Source organism: Delphinapterus leucas, chromosome 19 (genome assembly GCF_059928025.1).
Source record: "Delphinapterus leucas isolate spDelLeu-1000000601 "Yukka" chromosome 19, BTC_Dleu_Yukka2, whole genome shotgun sequence".
Taxonomy (NCBI): domain Eukaryota; kingdom Metazoa; phylum Chordata; class Mammalia; order Artiodactyla; family Monodontidae; genus Delphinapterus; species Delphinapterus leucas.
Genome location: NC_143147.1, coordinates 62,704,215 through 62,730,158, shown reverse-complemented (window position 1 = coordinate 62,730,158; position 25,944 = coordinate 62,704,215). Strand labels below are relative to the sequence as shown.

The 25,944-nt window shown below is 54.8% G+C and overlaps 1 protein-coding gene across 1 annotated transcript; it reads right to left on the bottom strand.

Annotated features, from left to right (window-relative positions):
• Nucleotides 1–155: 155 nt before the first annotated feature.
• On the bottom strand, nt 156–23,680 carry QRICH2 (glutamine rich 2). The gene is given in 21 exon segments (XM_089901654.1): nt 156–1,100; nt 2,892–3,017; nt 3,787–3,874; nt 4,215–4,362; nt 4,891–5,094; nt 5,522–5,623; nt 5,894–5,959; nt 6,512–6,633; nt 6,748–6,912; nt 7,329–7,403; nt 7,492–7,614; nt 8,324–8,584; nt 11,785–11,899; nt 12,419–12,516; nt 13,190–13,275; nt 13,877–16,538; nt 20,895–21,005; nt 21,439–21,498; nt 22,694–22,786; nt 22,822–22,952; nt 22,955–23,680. Coding segments are annotated over 21 exon segments (5,475 nt in total). The 5' UTR covers nt 23,424–23,680; the 3' UTR covers nt 156–930.
• Between the last annotated feature and the right edge of the window lie 2,264 nt (nt 23,681–25,944).

Here is a 25,944-nt window from a genome sequence, read left to right as displayed (position 1 = left end):
ATGTCAGAGGGGACTGGGGGTGGTGGGGGGAGGGAGGGAACCCCACCTTGGAGGAGGGAGCTGCTGAGAACAGATCTGAAGGCAGAAAACTGCTTCCATGACTGCAGAGGCCCCCGTCTGGGTGCGGGGCAGCACTCCCTTGTCCCTGGGGCTTTGATTGGGGACGCGCTTGTCCCTTACAGTTGACTTGGGGGATGGCAGTGAGCCCTCTGGCCTGTTTGGGGTCACACTGAAGCAGGGCAAGGGCCAGGCCTCAAGACCCCCTGGCAAATGCCAGGCACACTTCTGCTCTATCTTCCTGGGGAGGGGCGGGGAGGGGAGGGGAATAGGGACACGACCTAGCCCTGGCGGCCCCTGGGTCTGCGCCCCTCCTGCGTCTGCAGCAGCCACTCAAGGGTAAGCCACAAAGGACAGCAAACAGGAACCTTCTCAGGTGCTGGTGGCACCGCTCCCCCCCAGGATGTGCCAGGAGCCTCCCTGCCAGCAGCAGGAGGGCTGCCACCCTTACCTTTGCTCCAAGATACACAAGGTACAGCTCAAGCACAGACATGAAGCATCCCAACCTCACCAGAGTGCCCTGGCCAGCCTCCCCAGATGGAAGGCAGTGCCGGTGCCAGAGAAGGCCACAGCACCGGGTCCAGCCAGGGTCAGGAGAGGGCAGACCGCTTGCAGGCCCGCCAGTCCCCGGAGCCTGGGGTCTGGCCTGTGCTGCCTCTTCCTGGCCCTGGGTCCAACACTCAGCCCTCTCGAAGCCCTGGCACCCTCAGAGAACAGCTCAACCTGTTTGGGGGCCATGGCCTAATGGTCAGGCTGCATGAGGTCTGCCATCCGACCTGCAGCGGCCCTGCCTCTCACTCCACCTTCCTGAGCCAGGACCAGAGAAGCTGCATGGCCCCAAGCTTTCTCCTAAACATTTATTTATAGCTCTGCTCAGCCTGGCCCCGGGGTGGGCTCCTCGAGCCCCTCCCCAGGAGGCGCGTCCACGTGCATCTCCAGCCCCGATGGCAGGTTTGTCATCTCACTGGGCAGGTGAGATGTATTCGGCTGGGAGAGGCGCCCCTCGGTGGAGACGGGTCTGTCTTTCCGTTGAAGAGAAGAATCTGCGAGACAGGAGGGAGCAGACCTGGCTCTGTCTTGCTCCCACGCCCGCCAGCGGCCCACCCCAGCTAGCGCGAAGCCCAGGGAAGTGGAGAGCAGCCCCAGTAGCCAGGCCGAGCTAGGGCATCATGCTGGGGAGGGGGGGTGGTGGCAAGCCCTTACACGAGCCCCTAAGTCACACTCCTTTATAATCTGAGTTAAAAATAAACAAGCTTTCACCAGGGGCTGAGAGCCTGCCTCTTTGGTAACGTTCCCTCTTAATACAGGGACTGTTTAGGCAATATTGACACAAATAGGTGCAGGAATTTTCCCTAACACTACCCTCCCTCTTGCTGCTGCTTCTACACGTTTTAAGTGCCCTTGGAGTAGACGGTGGAGTGCTGGGGAGAAAAAAGCTAAGTACCCCCAAGAAATCAACTCGGAACCAAGAGCCACAGACCTGTGCTGTTGGTCCACTGCTGAATCCTCCATCCCAGGCTCTTACCCTTTGTCACCAGCGCTGGCTCTGGGGCCAGATGGCTTGGCTTTGAACTCCAGCTCTGCTGCTTCCTAGCTGTGTGACCTTGTGCAAATACATTAACCTCTCTGTGCCTCGGCTTTCTCAGCTGTAGGTGGGACCAACAGTGGTCCCTGCCTCTTAATGCATGAGGATGAAGACTGGTTTGTAAGTGGAAAGCTCCTCAGCAGTGCCTGGCCGGTGAGGAACCCTCAACAGAGGCGAGGCAACATGACCACCACTTATTCTGTTTCCGCTTATTCTGTTTCTGCTTCCTCCAGGCGCTCACTGAATGCTGGAACTGGAAGGGGTGTGTAGCTGGGGCTCTTAACCTGGGCAGGGGGTAGGGGTGGTCCTTGAACCTCCGGAAGTAGCTGCAAAGCATTGTGGATGCATAGCTTTTGATGGGAAGAAAGTCAGCACCTTTCTTAGGCTCTCAAGGGGGAGCCTAACTAAGCAGCCCTAATCCAGCACCCTTTTATCAACAGATGAGGGAACTGGTCAAGAGAAGGGGGAGAGGTGCTCAGAGTCACCTGGAAGTGATCCAGCCTCCTAGCTCCAGGCTACTGTCCCTCTCTGGCCCCATGTGTAGCCAAACCCCAAGGGAACCCTTAGCCCTCTGGCTTTCAGGCAGGATTTAGCCCCTCTGGGAAGAGCAGGGACTCTGGGGGACCTTCCAGGCCAGGGGGCTTAGCTCCATGGCCTAATGGTCAGGCTGCATGAGGTCTGCCATCTGACCTGCAGCGGCCCCTCCCTCTCACTCCACCTTCCTGAGCCAGGACCAGAGAAGCTGCATGGCCCCAAGCTTTTTCCTAAACATTTATTTATAGCTCTGCTCAGCCTGGCCCCGGGGTGGGCTCCTCGAGCCCCTCCCCAGGAGGCGCATCCACGTGCATCTCCAGCCCCGCTGGCAGGTTTGTCATCTCACTGGGCAGGTGAGCTGTCGGCAGGTGTCATCTCACTGGGCAGGTGAGAGTCGGCACATGTGAGCAGGGGAAGGACTCGGGCCTGGAGCCAGAGCTTGGGCTGCAACTCTGTCCCTATTTCCTCTTCTGTGAAATGGGGGCAGTAACAGTAGCTGACCACAGACCTGGCGCATTATCAAGCTCTCAGCAATGAAGGGTTTTCTCTCTCCTCCCTTGCATCCTGTCCCTCAGCTCCCAGGCCCTTCCTCTCTCCAGGGAAATAAAGGTATATACCAGTCATAGGCAGGAAAGGGGTCTGGCGGGCCAAGGAGGAGAGGCAAGGGGCAGTGCCTAGGCCACCCGGAAGGACCCTCCATCCAGAGAGGAGCTACCTGAGTCGTTGCCAGCCAGCATCTGAGCGCTCTGGGACCGTGAGGGCAGCTGACCGCTGTCGCTGAGTGACTGCTGCCGGTGCACGTGGGGCCGGGACTGCTTGGCCTTATGCTTTATCCCCGAATCTGATGGAGACAGTGGAGGGGAGGAGCAGTGCTGAGACATCGGGTGGGAGCCCTGTGGGGACCCATGGGGATGGGGAGAGGGCTGCAGCGCTGCTGGTCACAGCCAGCCTCAGCTGGTGTCCTTCTCCATCTTTATTCGTGGATATGCCCCTTGTAAGCACTTCATTCACCGAAATGTCTGCCTGGCCATCTGTCTGTCCATCCATCCATCCACCCACTCACTCACTCGGATATCCACCCACAGACATCAGCCCCATGCCAGGTGCTGGGTGAGTTCTGACTCCAGGTTTATGGTTCGGGAGGGGAGGCAACTAGAAAGGTGCATACGTGGCGGTGAGACCCGGTGGGAAGTGACAAATGGCACACCTCAGGATGGCTAACTGGAAGGGGACATTCCAGGACACGGGTGATTCACAAAGTGGTGGGGGGCTCAGGAGAGGGTATTTTGAGTTATGAAGAAGGGGTAGGACTTGGCCTCGGTGATGCTGGGAACAGAGGCTTAGGCAGGAAGACTGGGGTGGTGTCTGAGGATAAAAGCTGGCAAGGAGAGATGGGGCCACATCCCAGCTAGTTGGCTGAGACCGGACGGCTGTACCCCTTCTGCAAACACTGACCCGGAAGCTTTTGGAGACCTGGACGTTTGGAGTCAGGGAGGTGGCGGAAGGCAGTCAGGGCCCGGTGGCCACAAGAAGGGCCTTAAGGAGCTGGATGGACCCTGTGGGACCCAAGCAAGGAGGCTGAGGGGCCTCTGGGCCACCTGGACACTCACTGTCTTTGTTCAGGATGTCCGGCAGCCTTGTATCCATCCGTCCCTTGTAAATATGTCCGTCCAGGCCCAGGATATCCACCTCGTCGTGCTGTGGAGATGGGCGAGTGCCGCTCAGAGCTGCCCTCCCGTCCTGCCTCCCAGAGGGTGGTCCTCGCCTGAGGCCAGCACCAAACGGTGCTCAGAGCCCTTGAGGGGGCTCTGGGCGGCACCAGGGCCGAGCCACAGGGGGAGGGGGGGGGCCCGTGGTGGAGGCGGTAGTGCCAGGTGGGCGGGTGGCCGGGTTGGCATTCCTCTTCCCAGGAAAGGATAAGAACCTGACGCTTGGACTGGGTCTAAGAAACCTCCCCGAGGCCGAGGGCCCAGGAGGGGACTTCTGGTGGCTTTTCCAGAGGGACCTGAGAGTCTGGCGTCACGGCAGTGCCCCCCACCTTCCTGGCGATCTGGATCTCCTCGGTGGGGTACAGGCCCTGTGCCAGGTGCTGCAGGCGGCTGCGGCGGTAGCGGTAGGTGAGGGTGTGGCTGCCCCCGCAGCTCCGGGGCGACCTCCGGTAGGTGTGATCGGCCACATCTGGCAGCCTGCGGTGAAGACAGAGGAGTCACGGGGAGCAGGTGTGGCCGGGGACATGCCTAGCGTGGGGCAGGGGGCAGCGCTCGAGCCAGGACAGGGCAGGGGGTGAGTGAGCAGGATGGCCCGGCCGGCCACCCTGAAGGCCACACACACACACACATTCTCACGCGTATGTGTTCACACACATAAATTCACACATATGTTCACACACCTATTCACACACACACATTCACACATACTCTCACACATTCATACACGTACACGTTCACACACAATCATACATTCTCATACACCTTTATACACACATTCTCCCACACACAGGCCCCACCCCTCATGCACACACATAATCTCTCTCTCACACACACACTCTCGTACAATACACATGAACAATGCTCTCTCACACTCACACGTGTTCACACACGTTCACACACACGCACGCACACTCCCCCTGCTCTGTGCCAGGCTCTCGGTGGTGGGTGGGCTGTGAGTGGGCCGAAGCTCACCGCCTGCCCCGGGGGCCCGGCCCGGCCGCCCACCGTCTGTAGCAGGGGCAGCTGAGGCACTGGGAGTGCAGCAGCTCGCGGATCATCTGGCTGCTGGCCTTGACGGAGCCCCCGAAGTGGATCTGCACCTTCTCGATGTCCGTCAGCATCTTGGAGTGCATGCTGCGCAGGCGCCCCACGCCCCGCTCCGTCTGCCCCAGGCTGCCCCAGGGGAGGGCAGCGCTGCCCAGCTGCAGGCTGCGGGGGGGGGGGGGCAGCAGAGGGGTGAGCCATGCCCCCGGCATCCTCCCCTCAAGGAGGTGGTGGGAAGGCTGCGGGGAGGAGGGCAGGAGCCCCAGAGGGCGTGAAACGCGCCCCCCACCCACTAATCCCACCCACTGGTGGAGCCACCGCCTCCCTCCCTCACATGCCCGGTATGAGCAGGGATGGGGGGGTCTCAGAGGCAGTGTCCCCCCAGGATGCCCAGCAGGGACCCAAAGACAGGCGGGTACTAGGTCGGCGCTCTCCTCCTCCGAGGCTCTCATCCTGGGAGGAGCTGGGAGCTCCGTCAGCACCCTAGCAGCACCGCCCCTACTGCCCACCCCAGGCGTGAGGAGGAGCCTCCGCTCTTGCCCTCCAGACCCCCCTGCAAAGCCCTGTACAGGACTCCCTCCGCTGCCCGTACTTGCGGCTCTGCTGCCGGACCTGCTCCAGTTCAAAGACCGTGTAGGGGCGGATGGACCGGTGCCCGGGCAGGCCTGGGCCCACAGGAGTCAGGGGGATGACTCTGGGCAGGGACAGAGCGAAGGGAAGGTTGGAGTGTGAGGAACCCCATTGTCCAAGCCCCCCCCGCCCACTCCCCACACTCCACCTGCCCGAGGAGCCTCCCCGCCCGGGCAGGGGTGGGGGGCTGAAGGCCGGGGTAGGAGCAGCCGGGGGGTACGGAGTGAACGGTGAGACAGCAGGAGCCGACAGGAGGTGGAGACAGGCCTGGGATACAGGGGACGCAGCCCTGCCGAGCCCGCCCCCATCGTGGCCACCAGCTGGGGCCACTCACTGTCCAGTCACAGGCGTCTCCAGGGGACGGTCACATGAGAGGCAGTGGAAGTGTGCCAGGAGCTGCCTGTGAGGAGGTGGAACACACACAGGGTGAGCGCCCTGCCCAGAGGGTCCCGAATGCGGGAGACAGAGAACCCAGCGGGCTCGGCGCTCTGTGGGCCAGGCAGGCTGGACGCTCAGTGCCCAGGGTGACGGGCCCCAGGCCACCAGACTCACCAGCTCCTAGACGTGTCCGCTTCTGGGCACACACCCAGCACCCACCTATCCTAACCCAAAGCCGGCAGGGTTCCCAAGCGCCCCAGGACTGCCCTGCGTAAGCCTCGGGAGCCCTCTGGCGGCCAGGAATGGAAATCCTGGGACTCAGGCTGCCATGGGCCAGGCCCCCCAGGAGTGCTCTCAGCTCTGGGGGCTGTGGACCCCCTCCCACCTGTGCCCAGAGAGCCTTACGCCTCCCTCCCCTCCCTCTCTCAGCTGTAATGTGAACTGGCCTGAGCTAGAAGAGCTTTTCAAGCTCTAAAACTCTGTCACTCCTACTGCGGGATGGTCCCAGGCAAGATCAACCATTCTCCCTGAGCACACCTCCAGCCCGCCTGCCCTCACCCCTTCCAGGCCTCACCTCCGCATGGCGGCTGCCTCGTCCGCCTGGTAGAGCGGAGAACGCTCTTTGAGCTGCAGTCGCAAGGATTTCCAGCCATCCTCCAGTGACTGCTTCACTGGGTCCAGCTCCAGGCGGTCCAGCTGTGGGTGAGGGTGGGGCCCTGGTGAGCTCTGAGGAAGCAGGTGGGGCCTGCGGCGCCTGGAGAGGAGGGCGTTGTCCCAGTCCAGGGGGCCCTGGAGCCTCCCACCCCTCACCTTGTTGTCCATCTCCACCAGGAGCCTGTCCAGCATCCTCTGCCAGTCCCCCTCCCGCCCGCTCATCCTGGCCACCAGCTCCTGCATCATGTGGTTCAGCTGCTCCGTGGTGGCGTCAAACTGGACACGGCTCACTTTGGCCGCCAGGGCACTCTTGTCGGCTTTCTGCCCGGAGAGAGGAAGAGGCCCCCCAGGTGGGAGAGAGCCACGGGGGGGCCCCACTCCCTGCAGTGGGAGCGCCAGCACTGAGCCCACATCCCCCATCGGACTCGCCTCCTCTCTCAGCCTTTTTTTTTTTTTTTTTTTTTTTTTTTTTGCGGTACACAGGCCTCTCACTGCCGCGGCCTCTCCCGTTGTGGGGCACAGGCTCCGGACGCGCAGGCTCAGCGGCCATGGCTCACGGGCCCAGCCGCTCCGTGGCATGTGGGATCTTCCCGGACTGGGGCACAAACCCGCGTCCCCTGCATCGGCAGGCGGACTCTCAACCACTGCGCCACCAGGGAAGCCCCTCTCTCAGCCTTTTGAAGAACGAGCGGTGGGACCTCCCTGGGACGCAGGGTGGCCCCTCGGCCTAGCCTTACCACATTGATCTCCATCTCCAGGTGTTCCCTGTTGGCCTTTTCCTTCTGCAGCTTCTCCAGACCCTGGTACAACACCTGGGAGGCCGAGCGAGCAGGGAATAAGGAACAAGGAGGAACTGGGGCCACGCCTCGGCCCCGCCCCCAGCCCCCTGCCCGCCCTCACTTCGATGTCCTTCTGCCTCTGCCGATGGTCCTCTATGAGGTTGCCGGTGGTGATGCTGAGTTTCTCACAGTCGCCCTGTACCTGCAGGATGGCGCTCTGCACGCGGCCCAGTAGCTCTTCATCCTGCAGCAGAAGGACAAAGGCAGCCTCCCTGGGGCACCCGCAGGGGTACTGCCGCCCCTGGTAAGTCAGCCCTTAAAACACCACCCGGCAGACAGGACGACTGCAGACCCCATTCTGGATCTCCTCAGTTGCCGCCACAATTCCCCACCTCCCCATGGACTAGCCTTGAGGGACCTGGTCCACCGGGGTGGGTGGTCAGTAGAGGCGGTCTCAAGGCCCAGGAGTGGTGAGCTGCTCCCCTGAGAGCTGGGGTGTGGGCTACAGCCTCGCCACCCACCCGGAGCTGAATCTGAATTCTGGAGTCTAAGAGGCAGGCCTCGGGGACTTGTGCTACTCCCTGCCCCACCAGCAGGCCTGCCCTTTGGAGGGGAAGTGGGAAGGAGTCCAGAAGACCGGCATGAAGGAGGGGCGATGAATCCTAAGGCTCCGCCAGCGTCCCGAGGCATGTGAATGGCACTGCTCCACCCCTCAGCCAGCCGTGCTGTCCCCACCCACGGAGCCAGCTCTTCCCCGTGGTGCCCCATCCCCAGAGCCAGCTCTACGGCTGCCCTCGCTGCGACCCTACGGAAAGACCAGGGACTTCCGTGCGGTCGCTAAAGGGCTCCATCATGGAAAAGTGGCCCAAACATCCCTCCCCCGGGGACTCCCCGAGGGGCTCCGTGCAGGCGGGCCGTGAGCGGCCGCACCGGAGGAAAGCAGGCGGCATCACCTGGCTCTGCTGCTTGGCCTTCTTGGAGGGCCGGGAGGCAGCCAGGCTGCTGACCATGTCCTGGAGCTGCTCGTAGCGCTGCACCAGCGTGCTGACCTGGTGGCTCAGGTCCAGGCTGCAGGCTGGGCAGGTGGCCGCAGGGTCGATCTGGCCGGGTGCCAGGGTGGTCAGGAGCTTGTGCGGGGCCGCGCTCATGCTCATGGACAGCAGCGTGGAGGACGAGGCCAGCATGTTCTCGATGATCGTCCTGAGCTTGTCTAACTGGGCACGGGCGAGAGGGCGGGTGCAGGGCAGTGAGCGAGGCCCAGCTACGCCGCATCCACGCGGTCGCCACCAGCGAGTGCTTTCTGCCCTGGCCTGCTGTGATCTGGGCCGTCCCACGGCCTCGGTGCCTCCCAGGGTGTGCAGCACATGGGAGGCGCTCGACCTCCATCCATTAAATAGTGACCAGAGCTCCCAGGGAGGGTAGCACAGATGCTGATAAAGCCTTTCAGGAAGGAGGCTTCTGGACCTTTCTCCAGCCAGCCCATTGGTGCAGTGTGAGAACGCATCTCTAGCTAAATCCTACAGAGCTGATGTCCGTTAGTCCACAAACACCCTGCCGACACACAGGCCTTGCTCCAGGCCCTGGGGACACGAAGGGTGGGCTCACACATGCTCGGTCCCCATCTAGAACATAAATAACAATAAGAGAATGTGATTTTCTCACACCACATACAAAAATAAACTCAAAATGGATTGAAGACCTCAATGTAAGACTGGAAACCATAAAACTCCTAGAGGAAAACATAGGCAGAACACTCTTTGGCATAAATCGTAGCAATATTTTTTGGATCTGTCTCCTAAGTCAAAGGAGACAAAAGCAAAAATAAACAAATGAGACCTAATTAAACTTAAAAGGTTTTGGGGACTTCCTTCGTGGCGCAGTGGTCAAGAGTCCACCTGCCATTGCAGGGGACATGGGTTTGATCCCTGGTCCGGGAAGATCCCACATGCCCGGAACAACTAAGCCTGTGCACCACAACTACTGAGCCCGCATGCCACAACTACTGAAGCCTGCGTGCCTAGAGCCCGTGTTCCACAACAAAGAGAAGCCACTGCAATGAGAAGCCCGCGCACCGCAACAAAGAGTAGCCCCTACTCGACACAACTAGAGAAAGCCTGCGTGCAGCAACGAAGACCCAACGCAACCAAAAATAAATAAATAATAAATAAAATCGATTCTTTTAAATAAATAAATAAAAGCTTTTGCACGGCAAAGGAAACCATCGACAAAAAGAAAACACAACCTATGGAATCGGAGAAGATATCTGCAAACGATATGACCCATAAGGAGTTAATCTCCAAAATATACAAACAGCTCATAAACTCAGTATCAAAAAAACAAACAACCTGATGAAAAAAGGGGCAGAAGACCTGAACAGACATTGTTCCAAAGAAGACATACAGATGGCCAACAGGCACATGAAAAGATGCTCGACATTGCTAATCATTAGAGATGCAAATCAAAACCACAATGAGATATCACCTCACACCAGTCAGAATGGCCATCATCAAAAAGTCTACAAATAACAAATTCTAGAGAGGGTGTGGAGAAAACGGAACCCTCCTACGCTGTTGGTGGGAATGTAAATTGGTGCAGCCACTATGGAGAACAGTATGGAGGTCCCTCAAAAAACTAAAAATAGAACTACCGTATGATCCGGCTATTCCACTCCTGGGTATATATTATCCGAAGAAAATGAAAACACTAATTCGAAAAGATGCATGCACCCCAATGTCCACGGAAGCACTATTTACAATAGCTAAGATATGGAAGCGACCTAAGTTTCCATCAGCAGATGAACGGATAAAGAAGATGTGGTTTATATGTAAAACGGAATACTACTCAGCCATAAAAAAGAATGAAAATTTTGCCATTTGCAACCACATGGATTGACCTAGAGAGTATTATCCTTAGTGAAATAAGTCAGACAGAGAAAGACAAATACTGTGTGTTGTCACTTATATGTAGAATCTAAAAGATAAAACAAACTAGTAAATATAACAAAACAGAAACAGACTCAACAGAGCTAGAGAACAAACTAGTGGTTACCAGTGGGGGGAGGGAAGGGGGAGGGACAAGATGGGGTAGGAGATTAAGAGGTACAAACTACTATGTGTAAAACAAAAAAGCCACAAGGATATATTGTACAGCACAGGGAAATACAGCCATTATTTTATAATAACTTTAAGTGGAATATAATCTATAAAAACAGTGAATCACTATGGTGTGCATTTGAAACTGACATAAGAGTGTAAATCAACTACACTTCAATAAAAAAAAAAAGAGAGAGAGAATGTGATAAGTGCTACCACTACAGGGGTCTCTCATGGCCCGGCTGGGAACAAACTACTTCCGCTCACCCTCCTGCTCTCTTCTGGATCCCATGGTCCCAGTTTGTCCCCACAAATGATTGGTCCCAGCTACACACCCGATTGGCCAAAGACCTGTGACGTCTTGTCCTGGCTTAGAGACAGGGACTGCACCAACCTAAGGCCCCCTTTCTTGGAAGCGCGTAACACTGCAAGGCCTGGGGCAGCCCTTTTGGACTGTGTGTGAGAGATAAAAAAGCTGGCTGAGAGCAGAAGGGAAGAGAGATGTGCGGGTATTTGAGAGAGATGGATAAGGAAGGCGACACAGAGGCAAAGACAGACACACAGAAAGACAGACAGGTGGTGGCCCCGGCCAGACTGCCCGCTTGGCCTGGAAATTCTGCTTTTCCCAATTTCCTCTACACGTATGTATTTTCAGCCAGGCTCCCTTTCGCCCGAGCTCAGCAAGACTCTTGCCACCAGAAGAGCTGACACGCTTCTGAAGAGTCAAGAGGCCGAGCCTGCCCAGCAGGGAGTGGATGCCCTCCCAGGTGTGGCCCCAGGGAGCCCCAGAGGTTGCTGAGCTCAGGTGTGAGCTTTGGGATGACAGATGACGCCTAAACACACTATCTACTGCTGTCCTCCTGCCGGCCTGACAATCAGCTCTGGGTCATGAAACGGTGCAAACCACTGTCCCGACGAACTTGGAGTGGGCCCAGAACGGGGCCTCTAGCACAAAGGGGCTCCTGACGTGGGACCCCTGGGCCCAGTGGCTTTGCCCATCTGATCCTTCCGCGAGCACTCAGAGGCTCTTCCTAGTCCAGCGCTCCTCGCTGGGAACATTCTGGGGTGACCAAGGATCGTAACACTCAAGACGTAAAGGCATGTACACCTGGAACTAACACAACATCGTAAATCAACTATACTCCAATTAAAAAACAAAAGATGTAAAGGCAGACACTTTGAAGACAGTGAAAAGACAACCCACAGAACAGGAGAAAATACCTGCAAATTATATATCAGGTAAGAGTCTACTATCCCCAATGTCCACAGCCAGCTCTGCAAAGGGCCCTAGTCCCTGTGGCTGGAGAGTGTGGAATCCTCACCTGATCCTGCAGGTAAAGGGAGGCTTCGGAGACCGAATGTTCCATGCTGACCTTGCCCCGTTCTTGACTCTCCCTCAGCTCCGCCAGCTCCTTCTCGATGTCAGCCACGGTGACTCTGTATGCACGAGAGATGGTCCGGCCCCACCACCGGCCCAGGGGCCTGGGCCCAGCAGTGCTGAGCCCCGGCCATCAGGGATGGAGGAGGCAGACGGGGCTCTTTCACGTTCCCCTCCAGCTCTGTCTAAGGGGTCCAAGGCCCCGCCTGTCGTGGAGGTGGGTGCCCAGTGTGCTGGCCTGAGAGGCTTCTAGGGGGTGAGGCCTGGCACTGCACAGAGACGGCTCTGAGGGGCTCCAGCAAATGCTCCGAAGCCTCCAACTGGGGACAGAATCTAAGAGGCTTTTGGTTTTTTTTTTTTTTTTTGGTTCTTCTAAGCCCTGGTGCTGAGCTGTTTTAAGGACCTGGGAAACTTCCACTAGCAACTTGAACTAGATACAGACAACCTGAAGAGCAGACACAATGCGGGTCAAAGATAGTGGTCAGTTCAGGGATGAGTGAACCAAAGACTTCTATCACCTCCTTGGCTGAGAACATGTGATACCAGGACAGAAGTTGCATTTGGCAGGGGGATTTTACCTGAGGATACCCAGCTGCAGGCCCAGCTGGCCAGCTTTCACCTCCTTTCCTGTTTCTTGCTCTCCCTCCCCCTCCAGGATCCTGTTCACCTTCTCCAGCTACAAATCCAATGGAAGAGGAGGGTCAGGCAGGCTTGATATCTCTGCTTTCTGAACGTACCTCTGCAGCCCCAGCAAGCCCCTCCCCCATTCCCTAATCCTTTAAAAAAAAAAAAATTCCCACCACGCAGCTTGTGGGAATCTTAGTTCCCGGACCAGGGATTGAACCCTGACCTCTAGCAGTGAAGGCGCCTAACCACTGGACCACCAGGGAGTCACCCCCATTCCCTAATCCTATCCAACCCTCTGGCAAAGCCCAAGGTCCCTTCCTAACATCCACCCATCCATCCATCCCATGGATGCAGGTAGCTAGCATTAAAAGAATGACTGAAGACCCAGCAGCCCCTCGCCATGACCGCTGGTCCCAGACAGTCCCACGAACTTGGCTCCAAGGCTGCTCCAGTGACAGTGGCTTTTATTGGAAATGGCCACATGTAATGAAAGGAGCTCAGTCCTCCTTGTTGGCCCAACTGAATCTTAATAGCTTTGAATGTCAGGTTTTAGATCCAGGAAATAAACACGTGGATACCTGAGGTGTGCTTCCTATCTGAGGGCACTGTACAGATCCAGTGAGATAATAATGAAAGTGAAAGGACTGTGTAATCTATCCAAATGCAAATGAAAGGGATTATTGGCACTTGAAGGCCAAGTAGGAGGACCCTCCCTTACTTACTTTTGCTTTTTCCTGCTGGACTTCTTTGGTCAAGGCCTTTAAGGTCTTCAGCTGTTCCTGCAGGTCAGCGGGTATGGACTTCTTGACTATGGAGAATCGAGGCCTTAGAGTCAGAAGCGTCAGATTCCCCATGGGCTCCCAATCCCAGCCCTCACAATCAAGAACAACACATGTCATTTATCTGCTTTTCCTGGGGGCTGGAGAGAGGGGATGGGAAGAAAGGAGTGTCCTTTTAGGGGATAAGCGTTCTTAGCTCTAAAGAGTCCACCTAATGCTTAATATCCTAAAGGGCTGTGGGACCACTTACCCACAATTTCCACCCAACTCTAAAATCTTAATTATTCTCTGGGGCTAGAATTGTGAATGTGCAAAGGTTAAATTTAATTTTTCAACATTCTCTCTCCCTGCCCAACCCCATGAAATCACTTTCCCTTCATCCCAACATCTTCCCAGCTGCTTTCCAGAGAGTCTGGCAAAGGCATAAGAACCTGCCTCACTCCTCTCCTGAGGCTCCTTTATTCCTACCGGTTCAATCCCATCTTTTGGACCCTGAAGGCTATGGGAGAACCCAGAATGGCTAAGAATGGAAATGCTGTTTTCAGGGCCTCAGGCAGAGGCCCAGGGAGAGAGAAGGATGAAACCAAGCGAGGAGGACAGCAGCCTCTCCTCTGGGCACGCAGCACCCACCCATCAGTGCCAGCAGGTACTGGATCTTCTCCAAGTCTGTTTGGCCAGCTTGTTCATCATCCAGACCCTTTATGTTCTCCTTAAGCTCCACGTAGAGGCTGGTAAGCTCTCCCATCAGACGAAATGTTTCCACTGCCGTGGGGAAGCTAGGAGCCAACTTATCCAGTGAATCACGTTTCTCACCCTGAACATCACTCCTTTCTGATAAGCCTCGGTATAAACAGTCAAGGGAGTGTGTGTTCCTGAGAAGGGGGGCATCTTGGCTTGGGGAAGTCTGAACAGAAACTCCAGGTTGGACTGAGTCACGTATTTCATTTGGATCCAAACCCACCTCGACATACTGATCTACACCTTGGTACCCTGGGCCATGGGAGTCTGGGACAAAATGTGCCCGGTCATGCTGCTCTGGTTCAGGTGTTTCCAAATGCTGTTGATCCTGGCGTGCAGATCCCACACCCGTGCGTAATGGTTTTGGGCCATGCTGGTCTGGGCCAGGACGCATCAAACCTTGTTGATAAGTCTCTCGTGGTACCAAACCTTCTCGGTCTATACCTGGTGATGCCAAACCTTGACTGGCTACGAGTGGTGACACCCGACCATATTGATCTCTGCCAGGAGGTGCCACATCATGCTGGTATGGGCGTGGTGATATAAAACTTCGAGGATCTGCATGGTATGTTGGAAAGCCATGAAGCTCTGTGCCTGGTGGTATCAAGCCTCGATCTGTACCAGACTGCCTCAACCAATGCTGATCTATTATAGGTTGAACCAAACCACGCTGATCGGCACGAGGCTGCATGAAACCACGTGGATAGGCACCAGATTGGACCAAGCCATGTGGATAGCCAGCAGGCTGTACCAGACCAGGTGGATATGTACCAGGTGGAACCAAGCCAGGCATAGATACACCAGGTTGAAAAAAGCCATGTGGACCTGTACCAGGCTGCACCAAACCAGGCTGACCTGCATCAGGTTGGACCGAGGCAGGCTGACCACCACCAGGTTGCACCAAACCAGGCTGACCAGCACCAGGTTGCACCAAACCAGGCTGAACTGCAGCGCCAGGCTGCACCAAACCAGGCTGACCTGCACTGGGTTGCACCAAACCTCGCTGATACACTCCAGGCTGGACCAAACCAGGGTGACCTGCACCAGGTTGGACCGAGGCAGGCTGACCAGCACCAGGTTGCACCAAACCAGGCTGACCTGCAGCACCAGGCTGCACCAAACCAGGCCGACCTGCACCAGGCTGCACCAAACCAGGCCGACCTGCACCAGGCTGCACCAAACCAGGCCAACCTGCACCAGGTTGCACCAAACCAGGCCGACCTGCACCAGGTTGCACCAAACCAGGCTGACCTGTACCAGGTTGCACCAAACCAGGCTGACCTGCAGCACCAGGTTGCACCAAACCAGGCTGACCTGCACCAGGTTGCACCAAACCAGGCTGACCTGTACCAGGTTGCACTAAACCAGGCTGACCTGCACCAGGTTGCACCAAACCAGGCTGACCTGCAGCACCAGGCTGCACCAAACCAGGCCGACCTGCACCAGGTTGCACCAAACCAGGTTGACCTGCACCAGGTTGCACCAAACCAGGCTGACCTATACTGGGTTGGACCAAAGCAGGCTGACCTGCACTGGGCTGGATCGTATCATGCTGCTCTGTGCCAGGTTGTATGAAGCCAGATGTTCCCAAACTGGGCTGTACAAAACCTTGCCGATCTGCAGCAACTTGCATCAAACCAGGTGACAGCAAGCCCTGCTGATCCATGCGAAATATTACAAATCCGTGCTGATCTACCCCAAGAGGTACCAATCCATGCTGATCAGTGCCAAGTGGTCCCACAGCACTCTCGTCCATGCCAGCCTGTTTTATACCATGTTGGTCTATGCCAGGAAGTATCACACCATGCTGATATGTGCTAAGTGGAACCATACCAGGCTGGTCTGTACTAGGTAGTCCCAATGCTTGCTGATCTCTGCCAGATACCAATGGTGGCACTGCATCACTCTGAGCCATGCCAGCTAGTACCAATTCCTGCTCATCCATTCCAGGTGGCATCACCCCAAGCTGACCCACAGCGAGGGGTACCACACCATGTGCATGAGTGCTGGGTTGTAGCGATGCAGGCTGATCCATGCCAAGTGGTCCTAATCCATGTTGGTCTGGCCGTGCATAGATTTGACCCTGGCTAATGTGCACTCCCCCATGCTGATCTGGGGACACATGACCATGCAGAGCTCTAGGCAAGGTGGCGGAGGATACGTCCTGATAAACTGGGCCAAGGTGTGCATCTCGTTCATCTCTGCGTAGATGTGCTAAGCCGTGCTGCTCTCTAGCCCGGCGACGATCTGACTCTGCTCTCAATTGGGGACGGTGTTTGGTTAGGCCAGCTTCTTCACGGGCCCTTGAGTGCTGTTCTCTACCAGGAAACCCAGTAGCAGACGCACCTTTGCTTCGTTCCCTGCCAGTAACCCCTTCAGAGGAGCATCCTATGCCACTGGTTCCCGAGGTCTTATCTGTGCCAAAACCACTGGCAGACTCTATAGCCTCGTCAATACTTGGATGCTTGGTGGAGGCTCCACTTGGAATTTTATCATTTGATGTTATGGAACCCTGCCCTTTGCGCCTAGGAAGCCCTGTTGATGACTCTGAGACCTGGTGGAAGAGGAAGAAAGAAATCAGTGACTCTGAGTAAAAAGTACTCATTATAAGAGTTGGAGGGAAGGAAGTGTGGGGTATCTAAGATGATTTAGAGCCCCTGGAAAAAAATACCCTCACAAAACTAAACTGGACACAAAGACCGACTTTGACATTCTTGAAGGATAGTTCTCCAGATTTCTGAGAATCTGCACATTTGTAAATGGCATCATAATATGTAATTTCCCTCATAAAAGGCAGGGGAAAACCTGCAAAATACAAGTGGTCAACTCCAACCCTCGTTGAGTCTACAAATAAAGGACATGAATAATTTATTGAGTTTACAATATAAAGTCTACCCCATCATTGACCCATTGCTGGTGGTAGAGTGTGCGCTGCAGGGAAAGTATACCATGTATTTAAAATGCAAACCACAGATCCAGAAATTCCCATTTTCTGTATGGACTCTCACAAAAGAATGCACCAAAATATAGGTACAGAGTCTGTGGCATTATTTATGAAAAGAGATTATCAATAGGGGTATATTTACGGCACAACCATGCTGTAGAAAATTAAGAAGCTGTTAAAAAAAAAAAAAGGATGATGGATTATTCCCATTTCCAGCCCAAATGGAGTAACAGGGACTAGATTTACCTTCCGGTCTATAACAACCAAAACCAAAACACCAAAAAGCAACAACTATGAAACAGTGGTTTTCTAGACACTGGGTATCAGCTGATGAAGGCTATAGCAATCCCTGAAAGATGGGGAAGCAAACTATGGGAGCCCTACTGTTGCCTCGGCTTACTGGCTGGCTGGTTCCCAGGCTGCAACGCAGGGATGCGGGACTGAAGTGGGGCCCAGCAGACTCCCTGTGTGGGAGACAGAGATAACCATTCAGGGAGACCGAGGCAGCGAGGGCTCAAAGAACATAGGATTGGGAAGAAAGCACGAGCATGTAAAGACAACAAAGCAGATCCCCAGAGGGTTCCCCCTTGGGTATTCAGCACAGAAACGACCAGCACATACATGTGAGGAAACTCCCCAGACTGGGAAAAGAACCATCTTTAAAGCTAGAGGGAACAGCACCCAGACTCTTGTGGGGCTGGGAACAGTGCCTGTTTCTACAAGCCAGTTTGGAGAAACCTGTAATTCAGGGGGCAAAGGACTCAGAAAGGTGCTGCGTTGGAAGTGGAGGATAATCAGCCCTACACTGAACATGGCTACGGACCCAATAAGAAAATAACTCAAGGGACTTCCCTGGTGGCGCAGTGGTTAAGAATGTGCCCGCCAATGCAGGGGACACGGGTTCACGGGTTCGAGACCTGGTCCGGGAAGATCCCACATGCTGCGGAGCAACTAAGCCCATGTGCCACAACTCCTGAGCCTGCGCTCTAGAGCCCGTGAGCCACAACTACTGAGCCAGCACGCCACAACTACTGAAGCCCGCGCACCTAGAGCCCGTGCTCAGCAACAAGAGAAGCCACCGCAATGAGAAGCCTGTGTACCGCAACAAAGAGTAGCCCCTGCTCGCCACAACTAGAGAAAGCCCTCGTACAGCAACGAAGACCCAATGCAGCCAAAAAAAAAGCACAAAACAAACCTCAAAAAATATACAGTAAAAGATACAAGGGAATTAAAATGGTACACTAGAATACATTTATTTAACACACAAGAAGATAACAGAGAAACAGAAAAGACATAAGACATATAGAAGACAAATAGCAAAATGGAAGTTGTAAACTCTATCAGTAATTAAGCACCCCGATCAGAAGGCACAGATCAGCAGAACGCATTTAAAAACATGATCCAGGAGGCCCGTAGTTGCCTAAAGGGGCCTTTTCTTCTCGCACCCGGAGGCACACGAGGCCCCGTCCATGGACTGGGCAGCCATGGCCACGGAGAGCACGGTAGCGAGTGCCGGCGTGTGTGTCCTGGTGCCAGGAGGGGTGCTGACCCAGTGCGTATTCACTTTGAAGAGGAAGGTGGGGCCGCAGTTAGTTGAAGTCATGTTCAATCTCGTGAAGCCCCTTTCTAAATTGCTCCACTATTCCCTGGGTCCCAAAGCAGAAGATATCCAAAGGGTGACCACAACCTCGCAGGCAGTCATCCGCCTTTCCCTCGGTGGAGGCCTGCAGATAAGTTTTAATTTTTGCTTTCTACTTTGTTTAACCTGTCAGGCCACAAAGCTTTGAAGAGGAAGTGTCCTTTCCCTTGAACACGCTGTTTCTGCAAGAGAGCATCTATCCTCAAGGTCCACAGACCTAGTAAAATAACCACTGGAAGATCCTCCGATTGTTAAAAGCCCATTGCCATAGATCTAGCTGGCACCCCAGACTCGTTACCTTGATCACAGGGAACTGAGGAAGCTTTTTCCTCCCTTAAGCTCGTTTTGACTACAATGCTAGGCCTGGGTTTTCCCGATTACGTTAAGTCTTTCATTCTTGCTGACCATTAGAAGAAGAAGTACCAGGAGGAAGAGGAGAGGTAGAAGCAACATCATCATCACCACCTCTGGGTGATAAAGAAAACCCGCAAAGCACCGCCCTCTGGGCCATCAGAACACGCCCTTGGAAACACGTGGTCAGTGTCCTTTCACACTCAAGTCCTGGCATGGGCATCGTCCATGTTAGTTCTGAGCTCCTCTAACGGGAGCTGCTACGTGGACAGTTGCAGCCTCCTTCCTCACGTCTGGTTCTCCAAACATGGAATTTACTTTTCCATGCTCACCACACTCCCCGACCCTGGACGCACATCCTCCCTTCCACCCTGGCTCTCCACTCGTGACGCAGGCAGATGGCGCACCTCCCAGCCGCCCTAGAGTTACCACCACGAACGCAAAAAACAAACTGGCCTCAAGTGTGTTGTATTTTCCCAACTTGAGGTCGTGAAACTCTCCTTCCACTGCCTTCATTATGGTCTGTGCAGGCCTGCGCTTCTCATTACTTGCTGTCTTGCTTCTCAAAAATTAATATTTCTACTAATGCTCATCTCTGCTTCTGGGGTCGTTCACGATTATGAGCCGCTGTCGGGTCCCTGACACTTTCTTACCTCTGGAGAAGTAAAAATGTCTAGAGTTGCTTCTGTTGAGGCTTATTTTTAGGTCTTGCAGGTGTCTTCTGGTGGCACCCCGAGGAAATGTGTTGCTCACTCAAAACATAGGACAGTGACATGTGGGTAAGGGTAAAAAAGCTTTGGCTTAAAAAAAAATATAACAGTGAAAGCAGAGGCCACCTTTTTCTAGGCCACTCTCTTTGTTTGCAGGCTCTTCTTCCAACTCTCTCTGACGCTGCTTTCCTCTGAAGAAGGGCCCCAAACTCAGAAAGCAGTCTGGGTGGGCTTCCCTGGTGGCGCAGTGGTTGAGAGGGGACACGGGTTCTTGTCCCAATCCGGGAAGATCCCACATGCCGCGGAGCGGCTGGGCCCGTGAGCCATGGCCGCTGAGCCTGCGCATCCGGAGCCTGTGCCCCGCAACCGGAGAGGCCACAACGGTGAGAGGCCCGCGTACCGCAAAAAAAAAAAAAAAAAAGTCTGGGAGACCAGAAGGGTGTCTTTTGTACCCAGATAATATTTGGTGAACCCCAGATGGCCACTTGGTGGTGCCAAAGTGTTCTTTGCTCTCTTCCCCGTGAGTCTGTTCGTCCACGTGACCCTTTTTGAGTGACCCAGATACACAAAGCCAGGGGAAGAGGAATGTCAAGGCCAAAGGGCAGCTGACCCTTGTCCTTGAGGGCCGTTTGAAAATACCGACTTTATTCAGACAAAGAAAGCTTAGCCTGGTTATCCTGTGCACTGCCTTGGCACAGATGCCCGCACCCGTGGCTACAAGTCACCATCAGCAAAAGGCTTCCTGAAGACGTTTTATTTCCAGGGTTGGTCACCTTTGTCCACTAATAGTGAAGGGACTCGTGCATTTCAGGACAGACTCTAAAGGAACTTTGAAAAGCTATGAAAGCAAATCAAAACTATGCTCTGGTACTGTTTTCAATCTAACCGATCGGCCAAGCTAAGAAAAGTGGGTACCAACAGACAGAGTTGGCGGGATACTGAGAAACAAGTTCTCTCCTACATTGCTGGTGGGGGTCCAAACTGGAACCACGCCCACGAAAGGTAATTTGGCAAAAGCTAGCCAAATCACAGATGTGCGTTCTGTTTCTAGGAATCTACCCTATGAGTACCTTCACTTGTGTGAGTGTCACATTAGAGCATGGTTTGTTGTAAGATTGGGGAAAAACATATCCAAAATAGAAAACCTGTGAAATAAATTATAAACACCCACATAATGGAATACTGCACAGCAGTAAAAAAGGGAAAGGTTCAGGGGACCCACCCAAGACCGCTGCCCAAGACCCCCCCACCCCCGTCTCTGTTCACCATTTGTGAGGCCTTCCGGCCGTCAGTAACCGCCTGCTCCAGCTCCTCCCAGGTGACCATGGTGGCTTCTTCTGCACCAGGCATCACACGGAGCTTCCAGCTCATTATTTCCTGACAGTGAAAGACAACACGTATGTGTGCACACACACACACCAAACACACACTACAACACACACACACACACACACACCCCGAGTTTAATCTCAGGAAGCTTCAGAACAGAACAGAACTAACAGGATTGGGTGGGTCCTTCCAAAGCCCCAAGGAGAAGTCACTGTCCAAGTAACCAGTGAGTCCTGAGTGGCTGGTTTCCTGTCCCATGTGGGCTCTGGATGGACAACTGAGCAAGGAGGGAAAGAATGTTCCCTCATTCCGGGGGGGGCAGCCCAAGAGGCAGAGGGCATACAGCACCCCACCCTGGAAGGATGCAGACACCTGGGGTGAGAGTCTGGATAAACCCCGAGAGAGGGGGCCGGGCCGCGGGCAACCATCCTACCCCCTGGGGCCCCTGAGGGCCCTTTCCCACAGAACTGGCTGAGATTACCAGGAATTTGTCCGTTTCTCTAATTAGCTTCTCCAGTTCGTCAACCCGTTGGAGGAGTTTCTGCAAGAAGAGTTCAGAGATTAAGGATCAAAGCAGCCCCTCCTGTGGCCCCTGCACACGCGCGCGCGCGCGCACACACACACACACACACACACACACTCTCACAAAGCAGAAGAGAAAAGGAGGTATGTGGGTCTGAGAGAGCCGAGGGTAAAGAGAAGGCTGGTAAGCCAGGCTCCCCGTGCTCTTCCCAGCCAACAAGAGGAAGGGAAGTGGAGTGTGGCAGGTGGTACCCGGGGACAGCGTGCTGCAAGCAAAAACGATGCAGGAATGGGAACCCTTCTTTGGTCCTGGGATGCATTTCACACAACCCACTAGTGAGACATTGCAGCACTGCTCCACGAGGCTAACCTCGCCTCTCAAGGACAAAGATGACTGGGTACTTCAAGGGCACCTGAACGACTGTGTTGCTTAAAGAGAAAAGCACCTCAAAAGAACCAAAGCAAATTGCTATTATTTAAGTGGCTCCTTATAACTTCTGCAAACCTCCAGAATCTACGAATCTAAAGGTAAAACAAGCCTTTAGTCTAACCGAAGACAGTCCTAAACCCAGAGCAAAAATGAGTCCTGCTGGGGGCTGGAGGCCTTGGGATGAGGTGGGCACGTGGCATCCATGGGTGAGTCTCCAGGGTCTCGGCTACCTCCTCCTTTGAGCTTTTCTTCTCTCTCAAGTCTCTCTTCTCAGCCTCTCCCTGGGCTTCCTCCTAATTGCTCCTCCTTTTTTCCCAGCTCTAATCCCCTACTCCGGTCTCATATGGGCCTGAAACAGAAGCACTGCCTAGTATCTCCTGGAACTGGCATACTTCCGGTCTCTGCTGTTCACTGGAAAATGCTTATGCTGAGGGATTTGTGCTTCTCTCTCCCAGGGAGCAAAGATCCAAGTGAGAGTGGGGCTGCCTGGGGGGGCTGCAGGTAGGGGGATGGTGGTGGTGACCCATAACCCTCTCCGTTCCAGTCCCCCTCTTCTGGACTGAGCTTTGTCTCTCAACACCCACCACCTTCTTTCTTTATTCTAGTTTAAAGGAAATTCGCTCAAAGAATATTGAGAAGTTGTCAGCCCCTCTCTGGGTCGGTTCAGGATGCCTGGGTGTCTGACAAGTGGTGGGTGAGCCCCCCGTGTAAACAGAAGGGACGAAGGAGGCTGCCCGGGAAGGGGCCACTCAGCTCCCCAAGGTGGGGTCTCGGCCGGCCTCACCTCCGGGTGCAACTCGGGTTGCTCCTTCGCCTTTTGCTGGGCTTCCTTCAGTATTTTCACGTCTTCCATGATGTCCTGGAGCAGCTCCATGCCCTGAAAGGTAGAGCACGGGCCGCGTGGGCCCAGGCCGCAAGCAGGCCTGGGCCCCGCCACGCCCGCGTCTGCCGGCTCCGGCCTCCTCCCCCAGGTGCGCCTCCGGGGCTCTGCTCCAGGGGGCGCTGCAGAGCGGCCGGGGCGGGGGGAGGGGCGGACAGGCCGGCGCGCCCACCTGGGGTACCGGCTCGCCGTCCTTCCGGACTTTCGTCGACCCTACTTGCGCCTTCCCCTGCGTAAGCAAGGGCAGATCCTTCACTTCCAGCCAGTCCCGGGCGTCCAGCCCGCCGGCCTGGGACGGGAAGTTTTGCACGATGGCCTGCACCTGGCCCCCCATGGTCTTGAGCTGCAGGCTGAGGTCCTGGACCTGCCCGCCCAGGTCCTCCACCTGGCTCTCCAGCGCCTGCAGCTGCGCCCTGCTGCTTGAGACCCGCGGGGACTCGAACAAGCGACTCTGCTCGAGCATCGGGGACGGGAAGTCGATCCGAGTATCCTGCAGGCTGAGATTCTTGAGCATGGCCACGATGAGCGTGTGCAGGGCCGTGAAGTTGACGGTGCCCACCTCCGGGGTGCCGATGGCGAGATCGGCCAGCTCCCGGAGGGAGACCGAGGGGGCCGCCGTCGTCGCGGGCGGCATCGTGCGCCTTTTCCGGCGGCCCTGCCCCCCTCACGGTTTGTCGCGCTTCTGGGGCCTTTCCGGGCCCCTGCGAGGCCCCGGGGCACCCCCGCCCCTGGGTCCGGCCACGCCAGGCAGCAGTCGCAGTCTGGAGCCCGCCTGGGGGACGGAGAGGAAGCGCCCGGCCCTCGGGCTTCCCACTCTTCCCGCTCCCGGGAAACGGGGGTCCGGGCACCGCTGAGCCCCCGCCGTCAGCCCGCCACCGTCCGATCTTCGGTCTCCGAGCTCCAGCCCTGGAGTGCCCTGCCCTGGCGGCTGGCCGACGTTTAGAACTGGGTGCGCGGCCCCGTTCGCTGCTCGCTTGTGGGGGCCCCCTATGCCCCGAGGATTCCGCGCAAGAACACGCCCCGTAGAGAGCCGGCCTCAGCGCGGAGACCTGCCCGTCCTTGAAGCCACCCCCGACCCCCAAAGACAGCCAGTCCTAGTGGGTCAGGAAGCCCTGGCTACACCCAAGGTGCCACCAATTTTTGTTCTCAGTAAACACTCCCAAACGGCGCTATAGGGCTGGACCGAGGCATTCCTACCAGGAAACACATCAGTTTTTCTTTTTTGTGGGGGGGGGGGGGAGGGGGGATACCCCTTAAGGTTCACCTAGATTCCAGCTGATTTACTCTCCTGTGGAGCCCACAATAGTGGGACGATTTAAGAGGCCTCATGGCCACTATGTTTTGTGTGTTTTAGTTGTTCCCTTCGCAGGGCGGTGGCACGGATCTAAGAGACGCAGTCCTGAGACCTAGGCCCCTTGGGAACAGTTCCCATAGCATTCTGCTCAATCAGAGGGGAAGGTAACCTGGAAAAAGACCACTCACTACCCAGGCGGTTCGTCAGCCACCAGCTGACAGACCTTTTCTGCGCCGCCCTGGCCTCATTTATCTCAAAACAGACATCTGGTCAAGAGCCAGCCATCTCCCCTGGTTACAAGGCAGGACTGATTAGACAGGACCAGAGGAATCTGATGCTCTCAGCAATTGAGGCTTGACTTCCCCATACTAGATTCTCCCAGAAAACAGGTAACAATTTTCAGTGTTTACATTCAGGAAGCTAAAGAAAACTTGTAACTGATCTACACTGTGTATTATTTTAACTACTTTTCAAATTCAAATTTTTAGTTTAGTCTGCACTGGTAAAATTGAAACCCTTCATGTTCACTCCCTCCCTCTCCTATAAAAGCAATGTTTCCTGGAAATGGAGTTTTAGACACGAGTCTAAAACCTCCCTGAGGGTAACACCCAAGGATTTTTGTTCACTATTATATTCCCAGAGCCTGACACACAGTAGGCCTTCAAGTGGTTGTTGAGATCATCAAAAGAATAAATTATTTTTAGTCTTCTGTGCACTTACACTCTTACATTAGAAAACGTAAGGCTGGGGGCTCCCCTGGCAGTCCAGGGGTTAAGACTCCGCCTTCCAATGCAGGGGGTGCGGGTTCGATCCTTGGTCAGGGAGCTAAGATCCCACATACCTCAAGGCCAAAAAACTAAAACATAAAACAGAATCAATACTGTAACAAATTCAATAAAGACTTAAAAAAAAATAGTCCACATCAAAAAAATCTTAAAAAAAAAAAAAGAAAATGTCAGGCCAGATCACAAAGTTGAAGTTGAAGCCTTAGGACCGAGCATCAGCTGTACTGGAGGCTGTGGTGTGGTGTGTGGGCTTAACCGCTCTAAGTTCAGTGACTTTCTACTGAATGTGACTGCTACTACTACACTAGCTATGGCCAGAACATCAGCTCCCGAGCCCTCACGTTTCCATTTTCATGTCCCTGAGACTTGCTATCATGCCAGGCACACACTAGGACTCACTAAATGCCAATGCAAAGGGCTTACTAATCCCAGGAGATATATTCTCCTAAACGCTTTTGCTAAATAAGTACATTTAAAATCTCTTTTAGAGACATAGGAAAGAAAACATTAACCGCAGGTATAAATGGAATTTGGGGTTGAAAAGGACCTTAGCTTTCAATTCCTAACCTCCCCTTCCACAACCGATGACAGAGGGCCAGAAAGGACTGGTCATCTGCCCGACCTCCAGGACAGAACCAGTCTCCTGAGTAACAGTCCACGGCTCTTCCTCTACAACCATGCTAATTATTTGATAATTTAGTTCTTTTCTCAGAATTCCCCTACTTGGATTATTAACAAAAGGCAACTTCTTTGTGTGCTTGAAAAAGCAAATGTGCTCAAGTCTTGACGGCGGGCTGGGAACTTTCCTAGTCATTGGGAAAGGGGGAAAAATGTCCAGGAAACTTCCCTGCAGAGAAATACAATTGTACAAATAAGCGAATTGCCCTTTATTATCTCTTAGGAGCTATGAGAACCAATGAGAGACTACAGTTCATTTCCGGGCAGACACTCCTCCTGCCTGTTTCATTCAGTCCTGACTTGGATCAGACTAAAAGGTATAAAAAGTCTACACTACATTTGCGGCAAGGCCTGCCCGACAAATAAGGTATTACCTAGAATCGTGATTATGTAATTTA